A 16,694-nucleotide genomic window follows, 5' to 3' on the forward strand; every position below is an offset into this window, starting at 1 on the left:
AATTCCAAGGAAACATTTATAGTATAGAAGAAGAGGAAATAATTCCATGTAAATAAAACTAGACGAATCCATAGGTTGTATCAGGTGTGGAAATAATAGTAAACGAAACCAAGGAAAAATAATCAGTAGACATTATATCCAAAAATGTAGTGATATCATTCCAGGGATATAAGTACGAGGGTGGTTCAATAAAGAATCGCCCTGACCTAGCTGCAGAGGTGCTAGCCTGTTGATTCTTGGCACAGATTTTAGTCCTTCTCTACATATCCACCGTGCAGATTTACACATTTTTCTCATCGATGGATGAGGCTACAGATGCCGTTTTTGTAGATGTAGTGAGGTTGGTCTTTGAACCATGACTCTGTTGCAGAAATGAGTGTCTTGTCATCAGGGAAGTGGGTCCCCAAAAGAAATGATTTGAGGGAAGGAAACAAGAAGAATTCTGATGGTGCAAGATTGGGTGAGTAGGCTGAATGGGGCAGTATTTCATATCTATAAGCGACCGCTTGTGTTGTTGCAATTTCAGAAGTATGAACTGGTGCATTGTCTTGAAACATTCTCACACCTTTGGACAGCATGCCAAGCCTACATGTTTTGATTTTCTCCCGCAATTTTGTGAATAAGTTGGCATAATAGGGACCTGTAATTGTTCTACCTTTTGGCAGGTAATGGGGCTTCATCCTTATATACAGCAGTCATTATTACACCTTTCTCATCCCAAAACACTGTCAGCAAGACCTTTTAAGACCCTTACCTTCTTGGGGAGTGGGGCACCATGATGTTGCCACTCTATGGACTGTTTTTTACTTTCAAGGTCTAAATGGTGTATCCAACTTTCATCCTGAGTGATTAGATGAGAGAAAGTCTTCCTCATTTTTTTGGCACAGGACTAACAACTCTTGTGATTTCTGTTGTCGATCAGCTTTCTGGAAACCAGTCAATAATCAGGGAATCCATTTTGCACTCGATTTCCGTAAATGGAGTTGGTCATGAAGGACAGTTTCAACAGAGCCCACACTAATCTTCACCTCCTGGGACAATTCACACTCAGATATCCGGTGATCTTCCATGATTAATGACTCCACTTTTCTGATTGTGCGGTTATTAATGGCTGAATGGGGACAACCTGGAATTGTCTCAGATTCTACTGATGTATGACCACATCTAAACTGTCTATGCCAGTGCTTCACAATGCCATAGGATAGGGCTTCATCCTTATATACAGCAGTCATCTCCTCGTGGATTTCTTTAAGAGATTTCCCCTTCAAGAACAGATACCGGATTACAGCTCTGGCTTCAACTTTGTCCACGATGCTACTTCGTTACAAGTTCAGTTCTGTAAGAGAAAAACAATTTAAGACACAGGGATGAAATTTTACACCTTTAGTACAGAGATATGTGTGATGCTATACATAAAATATCATGACTGATATGTGGAAGTAGGTGAGGGCAATTCTTTATTGAACCACCCTCGTAACATGGTGAATAAAGATCCAAAATATACTGTAATTGGTTCCTTGGAATTATTTCATTTACATGGACTTAATTCCTGTTCTTTTATAATTGGATCCTTAACTATAGTTAAGGATCCGATAAGAACAGGAAATAAGTCCATGTATATCCACGTTATAAGAACAAGAAATAATTCCATGTATATAAAATTATATATATCCACATGTAGTAGCGGGTGTGAATTCACTGTGGAAAGAAAGAATAGTAAATGTAACCCAGGATAAAGAACCAGTTGACAAATCCATTGGTAGTGTAGTTAAGAAAAAGAACAGGAAACAAGTTTGTGGACATGAAGCAGTTAAGTGGTATAGACCAAAATCACTAAAATCTGAAGTCTGCTATGTGATTTTAGTGGAAAAATCTAGAAATGGATATTCAAAGGTGTAGTATGTTAACATAAGCTTGAAAAATCTAAGATCAACAAGGTAAATTCTACATATATGATATCAACCATATCCTAAAACAAATTATTAGAAGTCAGCCAAGACTCAATATGGGTAGAAAAATATAAGTAAGCCAAGATTCAACAAGGTTAATTAATTATAAGTAATCTCATGAATGAATATTAAAATAAATCCATTGGATATATGAGAAAAGTGAAAACATAATAGTAGAAACTTAGTGAGTAAAGAGTCAAAGTCATCAATGTGAAGAAAATAGTTGCATCAGAAATCACGTATAATTATTACTTACCAAGTAGTGGAATTCCAGCAGATAATATACAACTATACAGATACATTTAGAACTGATCAGTATATAGTAAATTATAACTGAATTTATTATTGATAAAATGGGAAACTATATTGAAACAGTATTTTATAAAGTAGATAGGGATATTATTGTTGACCAGCTTATTATAAAGGAGTTGTAGAGCTTTGGTGAACAGGTTGGTTACTGCATATATTAGCTAGTCTTATCCCTCTACATTAACTAAGCAAAAGTAACAGTCATCACAGAATTTGTAGGCTCCAGCCAAAACATGGGAACTGCAAATGGAACAGCCTTCTTTTTACCATTTTTCCCCAATCTCAGTGCTTCAATGTGGGTTCAGCAACCTTTACATGGGGCCCACTGTTTTTATCTTGCTATGTGACAAATTTTTGCACAAAAATGTTTATTGTGCAAAATAAGCACAATAAACATTTTTTACAAATTCTGTAATATCTTGTCTTTGCTTGATGACGACATAACTTCCACAAATATAACAAGTTTGAACTGTTGCATGAAAACATTTTACACACTTTTCAGGACAAGTCTGACATAACCTCAAAAATAAACTGAGCTCACACTGATAAACACTGCTGCATAGACTCTCAAGGTCAAGAAACAAATGACTGAAGATGTGGTGCCAACATGTGAAGATTTAATTTACAAATTCCCAGCATTTACACCTAGCTTAATACATTCAATAATACAACACGAGTAATTAAGCGATTTGTGAAAAAATGGTACATGATAAAATAAAACAAATAACACTGCTTAAATCAGCATAAAAAACAGCTATTAGTTTACAAACATCAAAAACCATGCAAAGTGGTATAATATCAATTATCAATCAATAATATACTGATATCAATTAAAATCTATAATATGTAATACCTTATCAATATGCACACCATTCACACAAATAAAAATGCCTTCACTAGTTCCAAAGAACAGCATGAACTGCCAGGTGTCATACTTATGAATGTGCACATATTGCACACAGAATATGTATGCAATATGTGCACATATTGTTTGATATGAAAACAACGAATGTTTTCATAGCATACACCCTGGTTCTGAGATCGTCCACAAGTTTCAGAGGAGTAACATCAGAGGATCATCATGACCATTCTATTGGTCTCCACCTTCCAATCCAATTCTAAAAGAACCATTCACCCAACTGTTTTCTGACTGTACAACTGAAAGGAACAGGCACACCATCTTGCTGGAGTCATTCTCTGTTTATTTAGAATGACTGGAAAAGCTTTCATTTTGGAACATATTAAGATACACACCTCTCCTTCACTGTGTTTTGGAAGAAAAATGGGACAAGTATTTAGTGGTTCCAGAGGCCACCAAAACATACTAACCATACCTAAACATGGATTAGCTCTTCTCACTTCTGGACTAGAACCATGTTCTGACAATTAAGTACAGACAGAAATTAATCTCATCACTGGAAATTGTTGTTCTGAAGCTAGGAATTTCATGTAATGCAATGTCCATTCAGAGAACTGCATGTCACTCTGAGGATAGTTCTCACCGAGTGGCTAAAGAATTTGCAGCTTATAAGGATGTCACTGACTTCTCTTTATGATGGAGTGAATAGCAGCAGTGATTATTCATGGATAAGAATTTGCAGATAAAGGAACCACTAGGTGACAGTGATAACAGTGTACTGATGTGGGATTTATTTAAAGATGTAACTACCATCAAGGGTAAAGGGAAGGATTTTTGTTTTTGTAAAGTTGACTACAGTAGTCTCAGACAGTTTTTAAATTCTACACATTGGGATAAACTGATGTTAAAAACAGCTAATTCTAAATGGGAAGCCTTCAAGAAATTAATCTTGGAAGCTACCAGACTTTTCGTACCAACTAAGAAATACTATAAAATATTTAGACCTAAATGGATGTCAGATGAACTGAGGCTTGTGGTAGAGAAGAAAAATGTGAGAGATGCATATAAATTATCAAGTGATACAGAAGCCTATGGTAGATATAAGCATGTCTGTAATCAAGTCACAAAGGAGGTTGGGCAAGCGAAGGCTGATTAGGAGAAATCCTTGGCAAAGGATGCAAAGAAAAACAACAAAGACTTCTTTACTTATGTAAACTCTAGAATGAAGGGGATGAACCAGATTGGTCCACTTGATGTTGGTGGTTCGACTGTTGATGATCCTGCTCAGAGAGCTGACAAACAATGAGTATTTTGCATCTTCATTAACACATGAGGAATTCTGTACGAAGGGGAGGACAGAAGTTTACTAAACCCTAACAGGGAACTAAATGATTTTGTAATAATGGACAGTGGAGGAGAAATTGTTGAAGTTAAACAAAAAAAGACAACTGAGGCAGATAGAATCTATCCAGTTATATTGAAGGAGGCAGCAGGGGAAGTCAGCAAACCCGTAGGCATAATTATGAGAGCATCCTTGGACTCAGGGGAAGTCCCCATGGACTGGAGATGTGCAAGTGTATCCCCAATTCAGAAAGGGGGTTCAAAAGGGTGACAACTAATTATAGACCTGTTAATTTAACTTCTGTTCCAGGGAAAATAATGGAGTCACTGGTAAAAGAAGTGATGCAGGATCACCTAGACAAGATAAGTAATAGTTCAGACACAACATGGGTTTGTTAAGGGGAAATCTTGTCTGACCAATTTGATTGGATACTACGATATGGTCACAAAGGAACTGGATGCAAAAAATAATTCTGATATCATATACTTGGATTTCAGGAAAGCTTTTGATACCGTTGCATGTGGAAGACTGCTTTACAAATTGGATTGATATGGCATTAAGGGCAAGTTGCTGCAATGGATAAGGGGATGGTTGAGTGGCAGGTTGAGTGGTAATAAATGGACACTGCTCTACATGGACTAATGTTATTAGTGGGGTCCCCCCAGGTTTCGGTGCTAGGGGCATTGTTGTTTTGTGTATTTATCAATGATATCGATGAAGGTATATCAGGCTTAATGTCCAGGTTTGCAGATGATATATAGGTTTGGCAGGATTGTTAATGACAGTAAAAACAGTATGCTACTGCAACAGAATCTAGAAAAGTTAGGCAGATCAGCTGAGAAGTGGCAACCGAAATTTAACATTGACAAATGCAAAGTACTGCATATAGGTAGCAGTAACCCAAAAGAAATGTACCAACTGTGCGGTACTACACTCAGGTAGGCAGAGAATGAAAAAAGACTGGGCATAATTGTGCAGTCACATCCATGGAAAATCCTAATAAGACGTTCCGATACGCCAGGATAATAGGGGATGTATGCAGTAGAAATAAATTCATTGATGCTAGGAGGGTTAGACTGTACAACATATTCATGAGCAAGATTTTATTGAACTTACCTGCTCCTATCACTCTGTGGTATCAGTATGTCGACGATATGTTCACCACTGTCCCTCAGGGATCAGAATCTTGACTGCTGCAATATCTCAATTCCCCGTCACCTGTCATTCAGTTTACGATTGAACTGAAGGTTGATAATACGCTTCTGTTTTTGGATGTTTTAATCTAAAGTGTGGGTCCGAGTTTTGCAAACTTCTGTTTTTAGGAAGCCAATGTGTGCAGGCCAATTTACCAATTATGGGTCTGCACACCTTCCCTGGTCATTTGCATAGCTCTGCTCCCACTTTATTCTCCCATGCTTGGATGCACTCTAGTTCGATTGGTGATAGGCAATTGGTGATTTCCAAAATTAAGGCGGAGCTTTTAAATTGCGGTTATCCGCCTCCAGTTCTAGATAGATGTGAGCTTCAGGCTCACAAATTTGTTGCACAATCTAACTCTCCTAGCATCAATGAATTTATTTCTACTGCCTGCATGCCTTATTATCTGGGCATATTGCAACGTCTTCTTAGGAATTTGCGTCCCCATTGTATACGATGTGTGCAACTTCCGGGGAGGAAATTACAGTCTATTATTTCTACGATAAAAACACCTGTTCCTCCTCTCCAACAGAGTGGTTCCGTATACCACATTACATGTCCGGATCGTGGGGGGCGTTATGTAGGTTTGTCTGGCAGAAGATTGAAAGATCAGGTTTCTGAACGTGAGGTGGCTCTGCAAACCGCTAATTTTGAACACTCCACGGTCGCTGAACATTACTGGGTTCAGCAGCATAATCTTGATCCCCATCAGGATATTGAAATCGTCGACTATTCACGTGATTACCACCGGTGCTCATGGCTTGAAGCAATGCACATAGTGCTAGCAGTAATAGTACCATGAATTGCACAAAGGGAGTGCACTTGCACCCCATTATGAAATGTACTGTTTTGCAGTGTGATGAGTGCTGGCAATCATCACGTGTAAGTAGTTCTGTTCCACCAACACCAGACTCATGATGCATGATCATGCTGAGCTGACTTTTGCTGTTGTAACCAACAATATATACTGGAGTACACCATGCACCGACTAAGCTGATGAAGAGGCACTTCGTCTCAAAAGCTATTGTTTATTTTAATGCTTTTATCATATTGTATTTTAACGCTTTTATTTTATTTTATATTTTATCTCTGTTTTAGTATTTTATGTATATATTATTTATTTATTTCAATAACTTTATTTTAACTCACTTAGTCGGTCATCACTAAAAAATTGTATAATGGAGAAATTTGTCAGAAAATCGCGTGAATGTGAATTTGTTAGAAAATCATGCGATGGTATTTGTGAATAGTATTAGCAATTCACCAATAACCTTATGGTGGAAAACTTAGTTTCTCAAACCCACTATTCTTAAAGTTAAGCTGATAATATATTCACTGAACACTCCAAATAACTTTTTGATCATCATCTTTGTAAGTAACCCTGATACAGCAACTTCCATACATTTGTATTTGACCAGAAAAATAAAAAATAATTTAAAGATTGTTCGTCGATCCACAATAACAATATTACAAGGATCTACTATAATAAAACAATATCTTGTGATTCTTTACAATATAAATAAATATGCCATTTAAAGAATATTGAAGTTTATGAAGCTTTACTTTTATAAAGGATAATTTCCAAATGACCTTTGGATATAATCACAAGTTTTTGGAATAATTATACTGTGCTATTTTGTAATTGCTAACAAAAATGCTATAATTAAATTAAATTTAAAATACTAATTCTTAATGTTCAATTTATATCTATTAATGTTAGCAATTACAGAATAAGTAAATATCAAAAAAAATAAATAAATAAAAATAGAAAATTCTGTTTTCTTACCAGTGCCTCGGTAAGAATATCAGAACGATGATCAGAAGAAAATCGCATAGTGTCTGTTTTCTTGCCTTTCCTAATTGTAATAATGAATTCATTTGCAATTTGACTCTTCAGATTTGGAGCTATGTTGATAAAATCACTATACTGCCACTGTTGGAGAGAAAAATCATTATATTCATATATATCAAATTTATTTAAAAAGGAGAAGGCTATTTCACATATACAGTAAATCCTTGATTTAAGACTTCATAACTAATAGACAGCACCTTTTTTGTCCATGTAGAATCAGTGACATAACATTCTCTACTCTAATAAGTTGAAATACTCTAACAAGTCTCCTCAAATTGAATGATATTTACCATCAATAAAATCATTTTAATTAACAATAAACCAAATTTAAATCAATGCTGTGCTCTCGTTTACAAATATAGCATAAGCTTGAAAAATTTAAATACTGCATAAAGCATTGTAGTTCTCTCTCTCTTATTTTACTTGTATTTTATTGAAGTAAACTTGCTGAAATGTTGCACCTAAGTTATGTTTACAGTTTCAGCTATTATTAAGAAACTATAAGCAGAATGCCTCATAATGAGGATTTTAACTTTCCACATATCGACTAGAAGTTATGAGTTGATTCACTTACACAATAGCAAAGCTGTTGTGAGTTTATTGGGTAACTCTTTTCTACGCCAGCATGCTGGAGAGGGGGTGACTCCATGCATTAAGAATCTGCAGAGAAAAGAACCACTGGACAGCAGTGATCAGTGTATTGATGTGAAACTTACTTAAAGATGTAACTACCAACAAGGGTAAAGGGAAGGGGTTTTTTTTTTTTTTTTTTGTAAAGGTGAATACAGTGGTCTCAGACAGTTTTTAAATTCTGTTCAGTGATACCAACTAATGTTACCAACAGCAAATTCTAAACAAGAAGCACTGGGGAAGTAATCATAGAAGCTACTAGGAATTTTACACCAACTAAGATATTATTCAAGGTTTAGATCTAAACAGATGTCGGAAAACCTGATAAGACTAGGGGCAGAGAAGACATATGGATGGGACAGTTATAAATTATAAAGTGATACAGAAGTCTAGGGTGGTATAAACTAGTCTGCAATCAATCTCAAATTGGGTTAGTCAAGTTAAGACAGATTACGAGAAGTCTCTGGAAAACGATGCAAAGAAATATAGAAAATATTTATTTACTTATGTAAACATAAGAAGTAAATATGCTAAATCTGTTAAATAAAATCTGCAAAATATGAATGGTATAATAGTTGATGATCCTGCTCAGGTTGCTGATAAACTGAATGGATATTTTGCATCTACATTCACACATGAGAAGTTATTCAGGGAGGGGAATGCCAGAGGTGTATTAAACTCTGGCAGTAAGCTAGATAATCTTGTAATAACTGAGAGTAAAGTGGAGGAGGAATTATGCTGGAAGTAAACAAAATTACAGGGAGCTAAATGATTTTGAGATAACAGCAACAAAAGGTGTAAGAGAAATTGTTCAAGATAAACGTAAACATGGCATCTAGGTGGATGGGATCTATCCAATTATATTAAAAGGTAGCAGAAAAAAAGATTAGCAAACCTTTAGCCATAATTATGATAGAATCCTTGGATTCAAGTGGCATTCCTGGATTAGACATGTGCAAATTTCTCCCATTTCATGAAGGGGGATATCAATAGGTGAAGTTGGGAATTACAGGCTTAAGCTTGATTTCTGTTCAGGGAAAATAACAGTAACTGACAACGCACAACTATCTAAACAGGGATGCAGTTATTAGCATTAGTATAGGCATATGATGCAAGAAATCAAGCTTATGCAGCATCAGCTAAAAAAAAAAAAAAAAAAAAAAACACTCCCATTTCACCACTCCGTTGGTTCCAAATACCTGTCCAGCTCAGCCTTAAATTTATTTAGGCTATCAACTTCCACAACAACCAACCAACCAACTACCCACTGGCTAAACAAACTTCTGCACATCTATCCTACATCTGTCTTTCCTCAATTTGAATTTATGCCCTCTCAGGTGATTATTCTGAGCAAAATAAAGAAAGAATCCCATCAGCATTGAGCATGCTCAAACCATTCAGGGCTTTATACACCTCAATCAGATCACCTCGCAGGTGCCTAGTCTCCAGACACTAATTTGCAAAACTTAAGCCTTTCTTCATAAGAGAACCCTTTGTTCCATTCACTAATCGTGTTGCCCTTCTCTGTACTCGTTCCAACAACTCTACATCCTTCTTAAAATGAGGCCTCCAGACCTGTATACATTACTCAAGGTGTGGCCTGACCATTGCCTTATACACGGGGATAATCATCTCCTTATCCCTGCTAGAAAAATTCCTGTATATATCATTGACAAGACACCATTAGCTACTCTTGCAGACTGTCTGCACTGCTCAGAAAACTTCATATCTGCCTGCACAATTACTCCCAGGTCCTTTTCGTTCTCTACCACTGTCAGTCAGTGTAGTACCACAGAGTTTATATGTTGCTTTGGGGTTACTGCTTCCCATATGTAGCACTTTACATTTGTCAATGTTAAACTTCATTTGCCACCTCTCAACCCATCTGCTCAACTTTTCTAGATCCTGTTGCAGCAGCGTACTGTCATTAGTGTCCTTAACAACCCTGCCAACCTTCGTATTGTCTGCAAAGTTGGACATTAAGCTTGATATATCATCATCAATATCATTTATAAATACAGAAAACAACAATGGACCCAACACTGAAAGCTTTCCTGAAATCCAAGTATATGATATCAAAATTAATTTTTGCATCCAGTTCCTTTGTAACCACATCATTATTTCCTATTAAATTTGTCAGACAAGACTTTCCCTTAACAAACCCATGCTGTGTCTGAATTATTGCTGCAGTCTCGTCTAGATGATCCTGCAATGCATCTTTAACCAGTGACTCCATTATTTTATCCGGAACAGAAGTTAAACTAACTGATCTATAATTTCTCGTGTCACCTTTCGATCCCCCTTTGTGAATTTGGGATACATTTGCACATCTCCACAACAACCAACCAATTGTTGGTTGTTGTGGAGACTTTGTTCAGTCAGTGGGGACTGGACAAAGTCCGTCGGGGACTTTCCCTGAGCCCAAGGATGGTCTCATAATTATGGCTAAAGGTTTGCTTATTTCTTTTGCTGCCTCCTTTAACATAACTGGATGAAATCCCATTCGCCCCAGCCTTTCTTATGTTTAACTTCAGCAATTTCTCCTCCACTTTGCTCTCAGTTATTACAAAATCATTAAGCACCCTACTACAATTTGATAACCTTCTGGCATTTTCAAACCTTAACTCCTCATGTGTGAATATAGATGCAAAATACTCATTCAGTTTGTTTGCTATCTGAGAAAGATCATCAACAGTCGAACCATCGATATCAAGTGGACAAATCAGATTCAGTGCCTTTCTTTTAGAGTTTATATAAGTAAAGAAATCCTTGCTGTTTTTCTTAGCATCCTTTGCCAAAGATTTCTCGTAATATGCCTTCGCCTGCCTAACTTTCTTTGCGACTTGATTACAGATTAGCTTATATCTGCCATAGGCTTCTGTGTCGCCTGATAATTTATATGCATCCCATGCATATTTCTTCTCTGTCATGGGTCTCATTAGTTCATTTGATAACCATTTAGGCCTAAACCTTGATGTTTGTTATTTGGTTTTTAGGAGCATTAGCAACTAAGGCCATATTGCTCCGGGATATGCGGTGGTCATTCCCTGACCTTTCCGCATCCTCCGTATTTGGTGGTGACGGGCTCGAACCCCGGTCTAATCAAGAAGCATGTGCTATGCACTGCTGCTCCTTCCCACCTGGCTATGGAGGCGCCCCTAAACCTTGAACAATATTTCTTAATAGGTATGAAACTTTTAGTAGCTTCCACGATTAATTCCTTGAATGCTTCCCACTTAGAATTTGCTGTTGGTAACATCATCAGTTGATCCCACTGTACAGAATTTAAAAACTGTCTGAGACCACTATACTCACCTTTATGGAAGCAAAAACCCTTTCCTTTACCCCCTGATGTTAATTGTATCTTTAAGTAAATCCCACATCAGTACCCTGTGATCACGGCCATCTGGTGGCTCATTTATCTGCAAATTCTTAATACACGAATGATCACTGCTCATAACCAGATCAAGAGTATTACCCTCTCTGGTTGCCTCTTGAACATGCTGCTGCAGAAAACAATCATCCAATAAATCCCCAAAAGTCTTACTAGTGTGTGAGTGACCAACCCACAAGTTCCAGTCAATATCTGGGAAATTGAAATCCCTCATTATAAGACATTCTGATTTACTAGCCCACTATTTCTCTGTACAATTGTTCATTGTACTCATTTGAGTCATTAGGCCTATAACACACTCCCACTCTTATTTTTTGCTTTCGCAGTGCTTATGTCACACCAAACTGACTCAAGTTGCACTGTTCATCTATATCAACTGGATGCACTTCTTTTGATTTTGTTTTTCTTAATTAACAGCATAACACTTCCTCCCTTCCTTCTCCTGTCTATACTTTCTGTACACATTGTACTCCCCAAATTCAAATTCAAATTCTGCATTCCTAATATCTATGTGACACCACGTCTCTGATATCCCAACAATATCTGCCTTTGATGTCTTGACCAACACTTCAAATTCATCAAATTTATTTACTATACTTCTAACACTGGTATACATGCACATATTCTTATTCTTAGTTACCTTAACACATCCCATATACCCACCTGTTTCACGATGACTGCCATCAGTCCCTGAAACCCCCAGCACCCCTTGTTCCAGGCCGCTGCTTATTCTAATAGAAGTAGTGCAAGAATCACCTCCACCTCTTCCTGCAGCTACTTTTAACCTTTTACTCTGAATCCCCCTCCAAGCTAGCAGTTTTCCGACTCGCCTAACACTGCCTCGATAGCATCAGCAAATATTCTTGCACCCTTTCTATTTAAGCACATCCCATTCCTGTAGAAGCAGTCTCTCCTGTTAACAAGCACAGACCACGCTGAAAAAAAATTCTACCCCTTGAGCCTTGCACATTCCCTCCAGAGCCGAATTGATTGACATTTGTTTAGCAGTCTTCCATATGTAACAGTATCAAAAGCCTTTCTAAGATCCAAATATATTATATCAAAGTTATTCCCTGCATCCAGTTCCTTTGTGACCACATCATAGTATCCAATCAACTTGGTCAGACAAGACCTCCCTTTAAAAACCCATGCTGTGTCTTAACTATTATAGCAGGCTTGTCTAGATGATCCTGCAATGCTTCTTTAACCAGTGATTCCATTATTTTTGCCGGAACACAAGTTAAACTAACAGGTCTATAGTTAGTTGTGTCACCTTTTGAATCCCCTTTGTGAATTGGTAATACATTTGCACAACTCCAGTCCATGGGGACCTCCCCTGAGTCCAAGGAAGCTCTCATAATTATGGCTAAGGGTTTGCTTACTTCCTTTTCTGCCTCCTTTAATATAACTGGATAGATATGTCCACCCCCAGATGCCTTTTTTATGTTTAACTTCAACAATTTCTCCTCCACTTTCCTCTCAGTTATTTCAAAATCACTTAGCTTCCAGTTAGAGTTTGATAAACTTCTGGCACTCCCCTCCCTGAATAACTCCTCATGTGTGAATGTAGATAATCTGCCTTTGCCTGCCTAATCTACTTTGTGACTTGGTTACAGACCAGCTTATATCGATCATAGGCTTCCATGTCGCCCATTAATTTATATGATCCCATGCATTTTTCCACTATCCATATGTCTCATTAGTTCATCTGACATCCATTTAAGCCTAAACCTTTGTATGGCAGTCACAGCATTGATTGATTAAGGGGTGATCTTGTCTGAACAATCTGAGTGATGAGGGGGGAGAGCAGTTAATGATGGGCACTGTGCTTGAATTAATGTCATTAGTGGAGTCCCTCAGAGTTCAGTACTGGGCATTGCTTATTGTTTACAATATTTATTAATGATATTTATGTCTAACTTTGGAGATGATACAACTGCCCTGCCAACTCACCAAGTGGCATGCCCTAATTACTGTTATTAACTGCCCTGCCAACTCAATAAAGGTTGGCAGGGCAGTTAATAACAGTAATTAGGGTATGCCACTGCAAAAATTGTAGAAAACAAATTTGGGGTGAGAAGTTGCAATCGAAATTTAACATTCATTCATTCTCAGACTCTATAATGAATACTATTGCTAATTATTCTGCATCTGACTATGCATTGTATGTCCAGGATACTTTTTTCAAGAACTGCTCTCAAGCTTTTTTCTGCTTTTTTCAAGAACTGCTAAGAGGAAAGTGTTGCCTAAATATCCAACACCGTGATGGAGTCACGACTTTTATTCCATTGTGTTTTTCATGATCACCAGTCCTTCCAATGATGTCTTACGAGCTGGCCAACTGCAAACATTGAGCAGCTTAAAAGTGAATATACAACCTCAAAACGAAATACACCAAGGCCATAAATGACAGTAAAAGATCCACTTCGAGAACATTTGTTCTAACTGGTAATTCTGATCCTTGGGATCTGGTTCATCATCTCTCTAGAAACAAAGTTCACCCTCAGAAATTTACCAGTCTGTTGACTAACACAATGCTGAAACTCTGACGAGGACAAGCACTGTCAATGCCATACCTGATGCACTTCTTCCTTCAGATGACACCCCAGCTGTAGCCTTCCTATTCATCAACAAATTAGATCTCTCACAGGGCTTAAATTATTTCTGAATCCACTCCTTGCTTCATCTAGGCAGAGACTGATTCAGCAATCTCTAAAATCAATTTAGAGATTGCTGAATCCTGGACTCTATAACCTCGAGGGGATTTATATCAAATGACTACATAAACTCTATCCATCTATGTTTGTTACCCTCTATTATAAATGTTTGAATGAGGCAACTTTTTCTGTCCTTTGGAGGATGGCATTGTTAAAATTAATTTCTAAACCTGGTGCGCCTACTTCGACTAAGGCCTAAAATCCTGAATGATCTGTGATCATTCGTGATGTTATTGGTTCATTATTAATAAACTTACCATTTCTCCTGACAAGACTAAACTTCTTTACTTTAAGGCCTAAAATCCTGAATGATCTGTGATCATTCATGATGTTATTGGTTCATTATTAATAAACTTACCATTTCTCCTGACAAGACTAAACTTCTTTACTTTAAGGGCAACCTTAACATTACCAGGCCTCTGACTGTTAAGCTTTTTGAATGCTCGATCTCTATGGTTGACTCATAAATTTCTGAGTATTATTCTAGAGTGTAAATTAAACTTTCAGAAACATCTTGCACCTTCATTTTAGAATATTCAAGTATACTCCCATGCTTGTCTGTCTGTCACATCAATCCTAGGGTATTAACCACTGTACCCTTCATCTTTTGTAAAGTGAGTTTGTTCTGATTTGCACTCTATGGCACTAGCGCCTTGTTTTGGTATACTAAGAAGATTGCTATCCAAGAGAAACTTCCTTCCATCCAAAGACATATGCTCTTAATGATGAGTCATTCCTGTTGCCCTGTCTCATCAGCTGCGATACAGCACTACAGGTTTCAAATGGTTGTCTACTTTGGACCTCATGGTTGCCTACATTGAGATTTTTGATCACTTGCTATTATCTTAGACATGCCATTCTGTTGACATTTTAAACATAACTCTATCCACTGCAATCCCAAAACTGAAAAGACTCGTTGCTAGAACCCAACCCACCTAGTCTAACTCTGGCAAGATCAGCAGCCATCTTCTTCCAAAGGTTCACAAGAAAGTTTATTCCATCTGTGTTCTTCGCCTTACAAAAATCTGTTCTAAAATGGTTCTGTCCAAGTCTCCATACTATTTTTCTTTTAACTGCCCATGGTTCCCTTTGTGCTAACCTTGCTATTTTTAATCTGTCTGATTCCCTCCTCTGTAACTGTGGCAGCACAGAAGACGCTAGCAGCTTCACCTGTCCATATTACTTGAATCTTTGTCAGCCTTGTCTACCGTGACAACCATTTTATTCAGGCAATGAATCACCTCGCGTGGACTCCAAATAAAAATTTAATCTTCTGCAAGGTTTCGCAAATAAAACCTTCACCAGACATGGACAACTCACCACTAGTACTTCAGTTCCAGGAATTACTCCTATTCCGGATCCACCTTCAGTCCAGCCCATCATCTCCATTTCATGATACCACCATACTACCACCATCTTTAGCTTCAACAAGTTCATACTTGAGCTTCAACTTGTTGAAGCTAAAGATGGTGGTAGTTCATACTTTTACAATGCTAAATGACCACTGTTTTTTAATTTTTTAATTCCTTTCATTTTTATCGCTTTATTATTTTTTATTTTATTTGCTCATTTTTTGAATGGTTAGGACATTCAGTACATGATACTCAAGGTCTGCTGCAGTGCATGCTCAGTTGTGGTCTGCTTCCCTGTAGTGTAGGCAGCACTATCAGGACACACCTTCCTGGTAGCAAAGTGGCTAGAAACAATCAAACAATATAACAACACAGCACAAGCATAACACTACACACATTTTTGGAATTTCTGTATCATCAGAGTTGATCTAGCATTTGGGAGCTGCCCTACATAAGGTACTATACATGTCAATATTCACAAATGCAAGGTACTGCATATGGGCAATGATCCCAGAATAACATATACCAACTGTGTGATAAAACACTGAGGGTACTAGAGAACAGAAAGGACCTGAGGGTAATTATGCTGTCAGACATGAACTTTTCTGAGCAGTGCACACAAGCTGCCAGAATAACTCATGAGGTTTTGTCAATGATACACAGGAATTTTGCTGACAGAAATAAGGAAGTGATTATCCCACTGTACAAGGTTTCTTTAGGTCTGGAAGCCTCACTTTAGGAAGGACAGTGATTTGTCGGAATGAATGCAGACAAGGGCAATGGGGGGGGGCATAAACTTAAATTAATTAAAAATTTGCCAGAAATTTGCTTTCAGCCAAGTGATTGTGGGAACAAATTTCCTATGGTGTTGTGAAAGTGGGTAGTTTGAATAAATTTAAGGAGAAACTAGACAAATTATTAGAGGGGTCGAACATGTGATATTTTTGACAGATTGTAAACAGAATACTCTCGGTAACAGTTTATCAGTCTTAATAATAATTACATATAAACAACAGGCTGTAGCAAATTATATTCAGATTGCACAAACCAGCCCTAGAAGCATCTGGGCCAGATTAATAAAACTCATTCAGAA

General features: G+C 37.4%; 1 protein-coding gene across 1 annotated transcript in view; it reads right to left on the bottom strand.

Moving 5' to 3' along the window:
• Rme-8 (receptor mediated endocytosis 8) overlaps positions 1 to 16,694 on the bottom strand; it is a 699,549-nt gene that overhangs the window by 637,749 nt on the left and 45,106 nt on the right. Inside the window, exon 4 of the mRNA XM_090387774.1 lies at positions 7,443 to 7,589. Within this exon, the coding sequence (XP_090243900.1) occupies positions 7,443 to 7,589 (147 nt within the window). The remainder of the gene's footprint in view (positions 1 to 7,442; positions 7,590 to 16,694) is intronic.

Source organism: Mastigoproctus giganteus, chromosome 13, assembly GCF_048544385.1.
Source record: "Mastigoproctus giganteus isolate SK-2022 chromosome 13, ASM4854438v1, whole genome shotgun sequence".
NCBI classification, from domain to species: Eukaryota; Metazoa; Arthropoda; class Arachnida; order Uropygi; family Thelyphonidae; genus Mastigoproctus; species Mastigoproctus giganteus.